Genomic DNA, 12,579 nt, shown 5'->3' on the forward strand with positions numbered 1-12,579 from the left:
CAATTAAGATTTTCTTAGGCCAATAAATAATAGTTCTAAATAACACAAAAAGAAGATATTTAGAACAATATTTAGTACAAATTATATAATTAAAAATAGCTAATTTGAAAATGACAAATGTGAAGACAAAGGCAAATATTTACAACAATGTACACTAACTATTGTCATGCAAGTTACTTCCATTATTCAAAAATTGTATAGTCAAGAATATCAAATTTACAATTACTCTGAAAATGAAACAAAAGAATGTGTATCACATGTTTTCCCCTTACTGGAGATGCTTATTTTTCAATATTAAAAATGCATTTGTAGGAGTTGTTTTTACAACAAAAAATGTAAACATTTTTCAACACATTCCCAAAAATGCAACAATTTTTTTCTTATATTTATTTACAGTGTGTACTTAGAATTAGTTAGTCCCTTTTGTCATGCTCATTAAAAGCCATTTTTTTGCCATCTCCAAACTGTTGATTTTTTCAGGATTCTTCTACCATTTGGACAGTAGTTATAATTTGAGATAGTGTGAAAATTCATTCTCCCTTTTCGAAGGCATGTCCCTTTAAAATAATTTTCTTTCCTGTTTTGGAATGGCACCATTTGTGTTTCTTGCTTTCAGTTGAGTCATTGGGGCACTACGTTTTTATTTATTCTTTCAGAATAGTTTAGTTACAGAATTGCAGCCTAATTTAAGTTACTATATCATCTAATCTCAAATATGTGTTTTGATTTTAGGTTTCTGTGTGATCAGGTGCAGGTCTACATTTTATTGGACATTTTTAAGGTCTGGCCAAAAACATTTTTTGCTTTTAGCCCTTTTTATGTTGCTTGACGATGGCCAAGCCGCTTTCTCAGCAGTAATGTTCTACAAAAATTATGCCAGAACAAAAAATGCACTTACTAAACCAAAAGGTTGCCCACCAATGACAGACCTATTGGTTTTATCAATGCCAATTTGCATCTGTGGCTGGATTTTTTTTAAAAGTGAATTTCATTGTTTTTGGAGGCGAGAAGTTGATGAGAGGGGGCCTACAACTCAAAATGTTGCCCGTCTTGGTTTTTAATAAGACTTTTGAATATTTATTTGATGGACATTTATTCTTTTTTTCATCAAAATAGCGGGGTTCCATTTTTACTGCTTATAGTTTGTGTTTTTCAAAATGTACTTCTATTTTTGGTCTTTTAAATGCTATGTTTTTCTTGTATTGGCTGTTCCATTGATTTTCTCCAGTATATCATCTAAACAGTGTTTCCGAATTATGATTGTCTGGCTTGGACAGGATTTACTTTTTAGTTTAAGCATGCCGTACTTTTTGTTTGTGTTTTAAAGATGTAATTTAAATATACTCATTTTAATGTAGCCTTTGTACCGGATATTTATTTAAATTGATTGGCATTTTGTTGGATTAGCATGGCGGTGCTGGGACTCTCCCTAAATTTCCTCTTGAAGATATTATGAAACTTCTCTAATGAGATACACGTTTTGGATTCCCCAGATTTGATATTCACAAAGGTATATCGTGGAATGGTGGCATTCTAGATAGAACTTTCTTCAAATTGATTGGAAAAATCACCCAAGAACTTGTGTATTTGAGAATTTCTCCTACAAGAGCAGGTAATTATTTTGTAGAGTTGTTTGGTACCTAGTTCCTGGGTTAATTCTTTGTGTCATTACTCTACATACCTTTCTTTTCGAGAAGTGCTAGTGTTTGGGTTGTAAAGGGCTTCAACATCTCATATGTGGTAGTAAGCGCTATTTATAAATGTAGTTACTATACAATAAAACATTTCAATATTATACACGTTTTCATAATTTGGAGATGGCAGCTTTTAGATTTGGCATTCACAATCAGAAGGCAGATTCCTTTAATAGCTTTACATTTTGATAGGGTACAAACGTTTCCCATTGTTTTCATGCTCTTAACACAAACGTTTTTCTTCAAAATGGTTTTGTAGTTCATGATGGGGGGGGGGGGGGAAGGCGCATTTGAGCATATTTTATTGAGGCTTAGAGGTGCGGATTTTTCCTTTTCTAGTTTAAGGTCTGCTTCGTTTGACATTATGGGAAGTGCCTGGTTACGGGCTGGGACCATTAACACAATGTTCCTTTAACATATTGTATATTGGTTTGGTTCTTCCAGTGTGTTTACTTTCAAATCATTCAATACATTTCCATTGAGCTTCATAATTCGCAAAGAGATAAAAATAAAAAATAAATAAACCATGTCACAGACAGCCACGCCGATTAAGCATAAAGTCATGTGCTTTTCTCCCAATACAGATTTTTCTTTTATGCCAAAAGTACCAATCAGGTATCAGGATGCGTGTTTCCGGTCCAGGGAAGACATGGCTTGGCAGTTCGGGCTGGACTGTTCCCATGAGGCACAGGGTCAGACTCATTTGCATATGGCTATGTCTGAACTGGGGTGGCGGAGTGAGCTAAAGAATGATGATGGATTAAACCCAGATCAGTTGACTGGGGGTGAGTGCTTGCACTGTTCAACACTCCGTCCATCATCCCCTTTGGTTTTGCTTTGTTCGACCGCAGCTACTTGTACCTGGGTCAGACTCAATGAATGGATGGGACAGCTCCGGATGAGCAAAACTCTGAATCACCAAAACAAATATCTTGTTGAGGAAGACAGAGAACAACCCCCAATGTTCGCAGAGCGCACCGGGAGCTCCAGGGGTTGGAAAGGCACGACGGTCAACATCTTCAAGCTTACAGTAAATCCAAGGAGGTCCATGACAGAGCGGTGGACTTGTGGTCTTGCAATTCTGTTGGTTCCTCAGACATAAGAGGAATGTCTTTGAGCTAGATAACCAGACAAAGGCCTATTTGTCTCTGGAAGCGGGCAACCACGTGCAGGCGCTTGTAAAGAACCAAAGGGTGGGATACCAGAAGAAAGATGAATTGCCAGGGCGCCTCTTACCATATAAACTTTAGGCACTTCATGTGAGCAGGAGATCAGGGAATTGAAAAAGATGAATCCTTTGAACAAAAGTAGGGGAGTCAATAGCCAGGGGGTGCACATGTCCTGCAGGATATAGAGATCTTCCGCCATGAACTGGTGATAGATTAGCCAAGAATTCAATTTTCTATAACTGATCACTAGCAGACACCCTTTAACCTTCACTAGAAAGAAAGTGCTCTGAAAGCTCTCTACAAATGTATTTTTGATGCACTATGGCTCTTGGACAACATGGCGGCCATTGCCAAAGCAAGCAAAAGTTCTGAGCTTTATTTGAAAAGGCTGTGCATCAGAAATTGAAAAGGAATCCGGCAACAGAGTTTTAAAAATCCAAGTGTCTGTCTCGAAGAAGAAATATCTCCCTGCTGATTTTGCAGGTAGGAGAATGACTAGCTACAGTTGTATTTCACACTGCCCTCGGGGCTTCACAAGGCTTTCCATCCTTGGAACAGAGTAACAGGCTCACTAGGATAAATTGTCAATTTCTGACAAAAAAAAAACTAAAGTCTTGTTGAATCAGGTAGTTCTATCATGAGGTCTAAAGAAGCTATAGCCATACTACCAGGCTAGTCTTCTAGCACAGGAAATGTATTGAAATTGAAAACCCATTTCATGCTGGCCTAGGCCTTTTTAGGCAAAAGTGCCAGCATGAAATGAAAGTGCCAAACAGACAAGTTCTCGAATACGGGGGAAGAAGTGTTCCAGACGGGGAACAACTCTGACGTGGCCTCCTTTGTGATGTCCAGAATCTGACAATCTCTTCCTACAAGCATTAGACAGGACACAGAGTGTTTGGGGGCAGTAATCAAACTCTGCTGCATAGAGTACCTTGTTCTCCATGGGCAGGTGCATTCAGCCCAGAGGATGCTGTACTAAGGCTTGTCAAGGACTGGCAGAGCCAATGCTATATACAGCTGACATTGTTGACGGGAGCCAAGATGAGGAAACAGTAAATGACTCCAAGGATCATTAAGCCACAGGCTTGAGGGAGGTTCTGTTTGAGCAAGTCAAACGAGGATGCTACTAGGATGCCACCTCAACAGCTCATTGATCATCACTTCCTTAATCCGGATGCCAAACAATGAACCTGATTAGCACCGGGCTCCAGGGCTGCAATCCAAGGAAGAAGAGCAAAGAGGAGAACAGTTAGAGAAGATAAGGCATCATAAACAACCATGTATGGAGCTTATTATGAAAGATGAGCAAATTATGTGGACTATGAAGTATCCGGTAGACTATTTCAGACATTCAGTTTGTGGTACAAACCGATACATCCTGTGTAGGCTCCAAGTAGTAGGGATAGTCCAAAGAAACACAAAGATGTGAGCAAGGGGTGCGTCAATGAAAACACACCCTCTGATCCAGATTATAAAATCCTATGGGATCGACCTGGTTAATTACGCCGATGACACCCAATTATTCTTCTCTCTGGAAGGAAAACATGCGGTGCCTATGAACATCTTTCAGGCTTGTATGGGCCAGGTCTCGGATTGGAACTCACTACAGTTTAATGGGGGGGGGGGGGGGTCGACAGAGCTGCTGTTTTACTCTGCAGCAGGAAGATTCAAACCCCTACTGGGTGAATTCAGGCTTAGGCCTGAGGAGGATGTTATGGCGGCCACAAATACGGTTCGTAACCTGGGGGTGCTGGTGGATAAGGACCTACAGATGCAATCGCAGGCTAATAAAACAATTAGCATCTGCTTTGGTCTGGCAAGAGCACTTCGGCGAATTTTACCTCTCCTGCCTAGTGAGGCCAGACCCCCGGTGGTTAGAAGTATAATCCTGGGTAGACTGGACTATTGCAACTCCCTGTATCTGGGTGCTCCCCAATACATCCTGCAGGGGTTGCAAAGAGTCCAGTCCATGGCGGCCAAACTGGCCCTTAATAGACAGCGTGGCTCGTCTGTTACTCTGGCTCTCAGGGACTTTCACTGGCTACCCATCAGAGACAGAGTCAGCTTCAAGTCACTATGCATGGTATACAGGGCTCTACATAACATGGGCCCAATGGCTCTGCGAGAGAGATTCTCCTGGTATGTGCCCAGGAGATCCCTTCGGTCCGCCAGTCAAAGTTTGGTCTCTGTTGGAAGAGTTAGGATGGGAGGAAGGGCCTTTGGTATAGCAGCAGCATGTCTTTGGAACAGGCCACTGCAAAACATCAGGCAAGCAGACTCCATGATGGGCTTCAGGAAGGACCTTAAGACCTGGCTATTTGCCAGGACTATGAAGTAAGCCCCCTGATTAAGAGCTCAGTCGATTTCCACTGTCCTAATTTTTCATTCATCAGGTCTCTAAGCGCCAGGATACCCGTTGGGTGACAGCCGTGCTATATAAGCATTTCATACAATACAAGACTGAAAAATAGTGTGTCTCAAGTTGTAGATAATTTGGTTGCAAATGCATTTGAATAGGCCACAGAGAGACAATGAAATTCACCTATAAGATTGGTATTATCTCCACATGATAGCACAAGTATGGTGGACAAACCAAGTAAGAATTACTGAAGTCCAGCAGGTAAGCAATGTCGGCCTGACAACAATTTGTGGAATTCGAGTAAAAGCTGTAATATTCAGACACAAGAAGTAGGGAGATGCAAGCTTGTTGAGGTTTGGTTTAAGAGCTAGAATATGGTCAACCACAAAAGCTAAATTTTGACTGTCCACTGTTTTGGATCACCCACCCATATCATTGGCCTAAACAAACTGTGGTGGAACCACTTACGACCTACATGACCACTATCTGAATTCAATTTGTGAATCGAGGCCCATCTTATCAGACACAGACCACACAACATGCTAGCATAGATCGTCTCCTTGTCCAAATGAAAAAGGAATAGAGTCATCCAGATAGCAAAAGAAAACCAAAGAGACGAAGGTAACAAGAGACCAGAGAAATACATATTGCAAACGGTGGGGTTTAGTGAAGATCCATGAGGGACTCTTAACAAGAGTGAGCAAAAGCTCAGAATGGATCCAACCTGGGTGCGGTCCTGTAAGCCACGCACGGGCACTGCTTCCCACTCCCTACTGATCAGAGCTGGTGAAGCAGCTTGGAGTATGGAACAATGTTCAATGTGACCGCTCAAGAAGGACAAAAGCTGTAGAACTGCCTTTGTCCAGGACCATCCAGAGGTAGTCCAGCACAGAAACCAGCGAAGATTCCAGTTCATGAAAGGAGCAAAAGCCCCCATCATGGAACATCTTCATCACAAATATACATCTTCATTATCACAGTCTGAATTAAATACTTCCTTGGTGCTTCCCAAGGAGCAGTGGTTCCAGGTTTGTATGCCACAGTGCTACGGTCAATGGATTGGGTTATGCCTATTACTCCAGTCAATTGTTTTACCAGCTTAATGGGCACCAGACAGCTCTTTGGGTGGAAGGAGGTGGTTTCCCAGCAGTTACAGAGGCCTAGGTGCCAAAGCAGACACACTGTCTCCTGCTCCCTTTCCGTAGTAGACAACAGCACAAAAAGCATCATGAAGACAAAAGGTTTTCCATGTTGAACCCTCAAGAGTCAACGGAAGCAGCCTGGTAGGGAAGGCTTGGGGAAAGACTTGCCTTCAAGAAGTTCTTCAACTGAGAAGTCTTGGTGAAGATACAGGGGGAGCATCCTTCTAAAGGCAGGGTTGTCTAAATGTAGATTATGCATCACCGTGGAGTGTACCTTACAATGTCACTTATGTTACTTTACTTGCTCTCATACTCCTCTTCTTTTTATAAAAGGAGTAATATTCTTATCCTGGCTTTAGGTTCGATGCTCCGTAGGCTTTTGGGAATGCCACATCAATGAGAACCAGTCTTGGAGGGCAGTTAATGGCAGTTAACAGCTCAAGATGCATATTGAGTACCTGTAATATTTATGGTCAGACAATCCAAGCTGATTGTAGGTAGCCAGCATACATCACAATTATTCCAGGTTAATAAGGCGTCCGAGCACAGCAAAAATAGACGCATCAAAGGCCATGACCAAAGCTCAAAGAAAGAATAACAATTAAGGAAAAAAGTAGCATAAATAGCAGATTATGCTGGAGTATAGATAGCACGATGCAGGAGGAGTAGAATAAAGCTACTTATCTGTGCTGGTTATGCAGGCACCGGATGTCTTCATTGCTTAACATAGTCATAGGCAGTTGAGGGATTTTGTTAAATGTATTTTATAAGAGTATGTATTTGTAGCCCAGGTTGATGGTTTCCTGTAATATTTATTTTAAATAACATAAAAAAATTCAGGTTTTGTTTGGAAAGCTCTGGGTCAGATTTGAGTTGCTTTCTAAGATATGGCATCTTGTTTTTCTTCCAGATCAAATATATTTATTACACGATAAATGATTTGAATGAAGACAGGGCATTATTTTTTATTTTAAGTCTTTTGGACGAAAGAGTAAAATACATTAGAATTAATGTCCAACAAAGCAGTGATACTGGAGGTGGCCTCAATATTGATGTGATCCTCGATCTAGTAAAAAGTACCAAATAAGACCGAGAAGGCTTTCTCCCTCAAATGTGTGGTACAGCAAAGAAAACCAGGCAGGTTTGGGGATGATATGAAACCTCGTGTCTTTTATGCTTTGATGGGGAAACTGGCAGACCAACCAAGGAAAAGGGGTGGTGGGACGTGCAAAGTGGTCACATGACTGACTCCTTTGTGTTTTAGAATTCACACTTAAATGTTTGCACCAATCAAAGGCACCACATGTGCCCCACAACAGAAGCATATCGAGGTGCTGCTTAGATGAACTTTATGTAGATATGACTGTGAAAAACAATGAGGACACTAGAGGAAGGGGGGCAGGGGGAGAAAAGTCAATATCCAAACCAAATAACTAATTTCCAGTAATTTATATACTAGATATACACGTAAACAATGAAAGATGATCAATGGGTACAAAATTTATAACAGTGATGCAGAACAGAAAACTAAAAGCAATACATACTGGGTATAAAAGTAACACATGCACTATAGGAACAGACTAGTTAGAAAGGCACTTTTTGAAGTCTGTAACCCTAAGTTAGACAAACCTACAAATATGGACTGTGGTTAAAAGAATACGAGATCCCAAAAAGTGGCCATTAGGTCTGTTCAAAGAATTCTGCATAATAGTCTCATACTCCCAATCCCTAAATCAAACTGTCCTGGAAATAGTTCTTGGGATTACTTTTAATGAGATTGTCAACTGGTTGGTGAGCAGGTCCTGCCTGAGGACATAACTGCGTTAAAATACAGATTTCCAGCACTAGTCAACAACATTCATATGCTGAATACAAGTGTTATATACAGAGAGGGAAATAAAAGACAAATCCAACATATTTTTGACAATATGGGCACTAGCCCACGTAAAATGGCACCCTAAGAAGTAGCAGATTTCTTCAATCTGTCATGAAAAAACGAATTTGGGAATCGATGACTTCCTTTCAACATGGTAGAAGTATGGATCGACTTTAATCAGTTATCCTGAACAAGGCAGGGGGGTGGGATCAGCCAGAAGCAAACTTAATCCGCAATCATCTTCAAACTAAATTTTACAACAAAAGGTTCCGAGATGAAGCACAAAGTGTGCCCTTGAAATAAATAGGCTCCTTTAAGGACACCATCTGATAGGATGCAAAAAGATTCCATGGCTATGCAGATCATTCTTTCAATGTAAAATTCATTCTATATTTCATCTTACTTTGTTAACTGCAGAAGCTCAAATATACAGCAGATAGTTCTCTTTAGTATACTAATCTTGTGATAACATTTGTTTGACAAGTCTTTTCAAGTGTAAAGTTTGGAAGGCAAGGAGGTTAAAACAAAAGGATGGGCCGAAGAAACAATTTCTGGCAAAAACAACTTTTATTTTTGTATGCACAATATTTTGAGACCAGGCATGATCTTCGTAAACACCCTTCTGCAGCGAGATACTGTTTGAATACTTGGAAAGTCCTATTTTCCATATCTGCTAGACTACAGCAGTTCACAACAGAAGACCGTTGCTCCTACCATTTGACGGCTCTTGGAGGCAGTCGAGGACTGAAGTGACACTATGAAAAACATTACTGCAGACTATTGGCAGCTTCGACCACTTGAACCAAAATTGGTAAGTTTTTTTTGTTCAGTGGTACAGACAGATTAACCGTGTTCAGTCTCCAACCATGTCTAACAAGACACTTACACGAGTAAGAGGAAGAAAAGCACATTTACTTCTGTACAGAATCTGAAATGTCCATTTCGCCATTTGACAAGCTGACTGCTAGGAGGGGAAAAAATATACAATGCTTAGTAAAAATACTAACATTTGCGCTCTCTCTCGCTCTGTCCCCAATGCTTTTTCAAAGACATACGAAATGTGGAGTATGGCAACGCTGTTTGTGCTTACAACCACCACAAATGGTTAACGGATGCTAGGAGTCAGACAATACTGCTCTCATGCAAGCTCTTTATGCACCAGTGCCAAGCACAACACCCCACCGGACTCTGAAAAAACTCGTGAGAAACACGTTGTGGCAGGTGTGGTACCGCCTACATGGGCAGAACCTCCATGAAAAAAGTTGGTTAAAAACAGAACTTGATGAGACAAATAATATCACTTTAATTTAGTTCGTAAATTAGGATTAAAAAAATAGATTATACACATTCCATGAAACAATAAAATGTACAAAGAATGCTAAAAAAAAAAAAAAAAAATAACAGAAGGTCAGCTGGCTGAAGACAGTTATTGTTAGGATACTAGTGACCTTTCTTTGATGCTTGCCGCCTTGCTAGAGTTCTTGGTAGAATGTGGTGTGTATCCATTTGTATGCCTTGTGATGCAATAGTCTGAGTTTATGCTTCCTCCCAGTCAGCATGAGGAAATGTTTTTAAAAAAGGAGCGCTCCCATGCTTCCAACTTCGCTTTGTTCCTTGACAAATATTTCAAAGTATTGGTAGATGATGGTGACAGCCAACAAGATTCCTGTTCCAGATCCAATTGCACCAAGAAAATCGGCCAAGACGGAGAGTGCACCGATGCAGAGTCCGCCAAATGCAGCAGCTGTTGGAATGTACCTACGAAAAAGGAAGGAATGGTCAAGTTAGCGGACATTTTAAAACCATCTCGAAAGATCACATATCAGACAAACATCTTTAGATGTGATGTACAAGATACAGACAAGTTAACCAACTTATAAACATCTTTTTTAAAACTACTATATTCCCTATTTCTTTTGTTACACTGTTCTAGTGCTATAAATTGACTACCTTATCTGTGACAAAGGACTAAATACTGTCTCACCGAGGACCTCACCCCCACCTGTCTGTTCCACCCAAACGACACTGCACGGGTTTACGGCGTGAATTAAGCGTACCGAAATTACAGGATGGTCCCATACATCTTAGGACCGATAGGGTTGTGTTGAGACATTGCTCAGCACTAACATATGTCTGACCATATATACCTGGATTGAGTGTTTATGGTCACAGGGAAACAAATCCATCTATGGAGGTAGAGAATGTCTGATAGCCTCTTATTTTATTTCCTGTGCTCACTGGGCAGGGCAAAATGTGTTTGCTATTGCTAAACTGTATTTAATTGAAAGTGCTATGATCTTTCTTATGCTACGGAACTGGACTGCCAACAGTACGCATTCTCTTTGTAAACCTAGAACATTTTCTTCATGGAAAACAAAAATTATTATAAAAAAGGGAGTTCATTTGCAGAAGAGGCGTCTAAGGTGATGCCTTCTTCGTAACTTCTGTGCCTAATAAAAAGAGATGCAATAACTTAAGCAAAGTACTGAAAACAGAGCAGCAGTAGGACCTTCTCATAACGTCTGGGTAGAGTTCTATTAGTTCAACAGCCAATTTGACCAGATAATCCAAGACAAAACAATCCTGTAGGCTACATAAAGTCGTACAAACCAATTAGCACATATGCAGCTGACGTGAGCAATTAACCCTCCCTTCACCCACGCCTGAAGGAGAAGTCAGATACTCAGAAGGAACTAATTTCATAAACGTCCTAGTTCACCCGATATCTGGATACGAGAAAATACTTTGTCAAGAAAAAACCCCAAAACTCTCTCCTTAACAGATCACTCTTCTGAATTATTCATTTAGATTTAGAACACAGACAACAGAATTTCAAGTGTAATTAGGAAAAACATGGGATAATGGGACTCCTACATGAAAAAGGAAAAATACACAGCCAAGTAAAATTTTCAGCAGAAGTTGGTTTGTTCATTTTGGGCCATGGCATTTTATGAAGTACCTCGGGAAGTGTCTGAAGATCCATGTACATGAAAAAACTGAACAAAACATGTTGCAAATATTCAATGAGTGATCTTTCATACCAAGATAAACTTATCAGAAACATGGAAGCACTAGATTATTTCCTAACAGGGTACACACCAGCCCAGAATGCATGCATGAAAAAGTCCTCTACATCTAACCATAACACTAGGTTTTCTGGTCACATGTGCTGTCATTGCTAAAGTCAATTTGACAGCAGGGTGTTTTATGATAGTAACGGTAAAGAGGTACCTTGGTCAAATAAATATTTACTGAATAGATTTGAGGGACAACAAGCTTATTGCTTAATGGCACAAATTGGTAAATATTTCTCCCACCAAAGGTGAAATGAGGCATGACCAATATACAATTAGTGGTCATTAGGTCAACAGACTTGGGTTGTATATTAAGAGTATATTTTAAAACCGGCCCAGCTTTACCACCTTTCTGTATAGTTGGCTGGGGCGTGGTTAACCTATACTGAATGTACATGCCTTCTTTGTATCATAGCTCAATCTGTAGCACCTCACACAAATAAGTTACAAAACCCATACATACATTTTATGAAACTGCTTACCTATTCAGCTCATGAACCATGGAGGTCTCTCTGTGACCTCTCATAACCATCTGCTGTTCTTTCAGTTGTTTAGCAACCTGTGAAGAAAAAGATTTATTTAGAACCATACAAACAACAGTTTCGAGTCCTATTTGTTTTAAACAAAGCTCTTATCTAATGAATAGGTCCTGTAGGAAAGAAAAACACACTGTAAGAAGCCTTCATGAAATGAATGAGATATAGGACAGTCAGCGGAGTCCCTTCACATATTGGCGGAGCAGTTTCTCAACAATGTGACCCAAAAATTAGATGTTACTTACCTGTATTCCTAGTTTTTCTTCAGAGAAATCTCTATTGAAGTTAGAAGCACTAACAGTATAACCGAATCACTTTTCTTCACAAAAGTCAATTTTAAAAACAGTATATTTGTGGTAGTGCACTGCAGTCTTATTTGCCAAATTATGTTAATTTTACTTATATATAAAAAAAAAAAAAAAAAAAAAAAAAAAAAAAAAACAAAACACGTATTTAAGAGATGTCAGTATTTATGCAAGTAATTATACATGTTTACTAGTGCAAAACAGGTGGCAGGGATACCTTCTCACCACCCTTTAATAAAATAAAAATGTAAGAAAGCAGGGGAAGGTAGCTAGATGGGGTGCACCCTAGAGGCTGAAAATAATGCACTCCTCCTTTAAACGATCACACTGCACCTGCATCCGGAAAAGCCTGCTCAGTTGCGCCAGTTAGTTTTGCACAATTCACCGGTCTTCACACTAAATTGAATTTCTGCTCCTCCTG

General features: G+C 40.0%; 1 protein-coding gene across 1 annotated transcript in view; it reads right to left on the reverse strand.

Moving 5' to 3' along the window:
* Nucleotides 1-8,791: 8,791 nt before the first annotated feature.
* SEC61A1 (SEC61 translocon subunit alpha 1) overlaps nt 8,792-12,579 on the reverse strand; it is a 55,469-nt gene continuing 51,681 nt past the window's right edge. Inside the window, exons 11-12 of the mRNA XM_085624401.1 lie at nt 11,800-11,876; nt 8,792-10,001 (exon numbers count right to left, since the gene is read on the reverse strand). Of these exons, the coding sequence (XP_085480527.1) occupies nt 9,815-10,001; nt 11,800-11,876 (264 nt within the window). The 3' untranslated portion in view covers nt 8,792-9,814. The remainder of the gene's footprint in view (nt 10,002-11,799; nt 11,877-12,579) is intronic.

The sequence above is a fragment of the Triturus cristatus genome, chromosome 9, assembly GCF_964204655.1.
Source record: "Triturus cristatus chromosome 9, aTriCri1.1, whole genome shotgun sequence".
Classification (NCBI taxonomy): domain Eukaryota; kingdom Metazoa; phylum Chordata; class Amphibia; order Caudata; family Salamandridae; genus Triturus; species Triturus cristatus.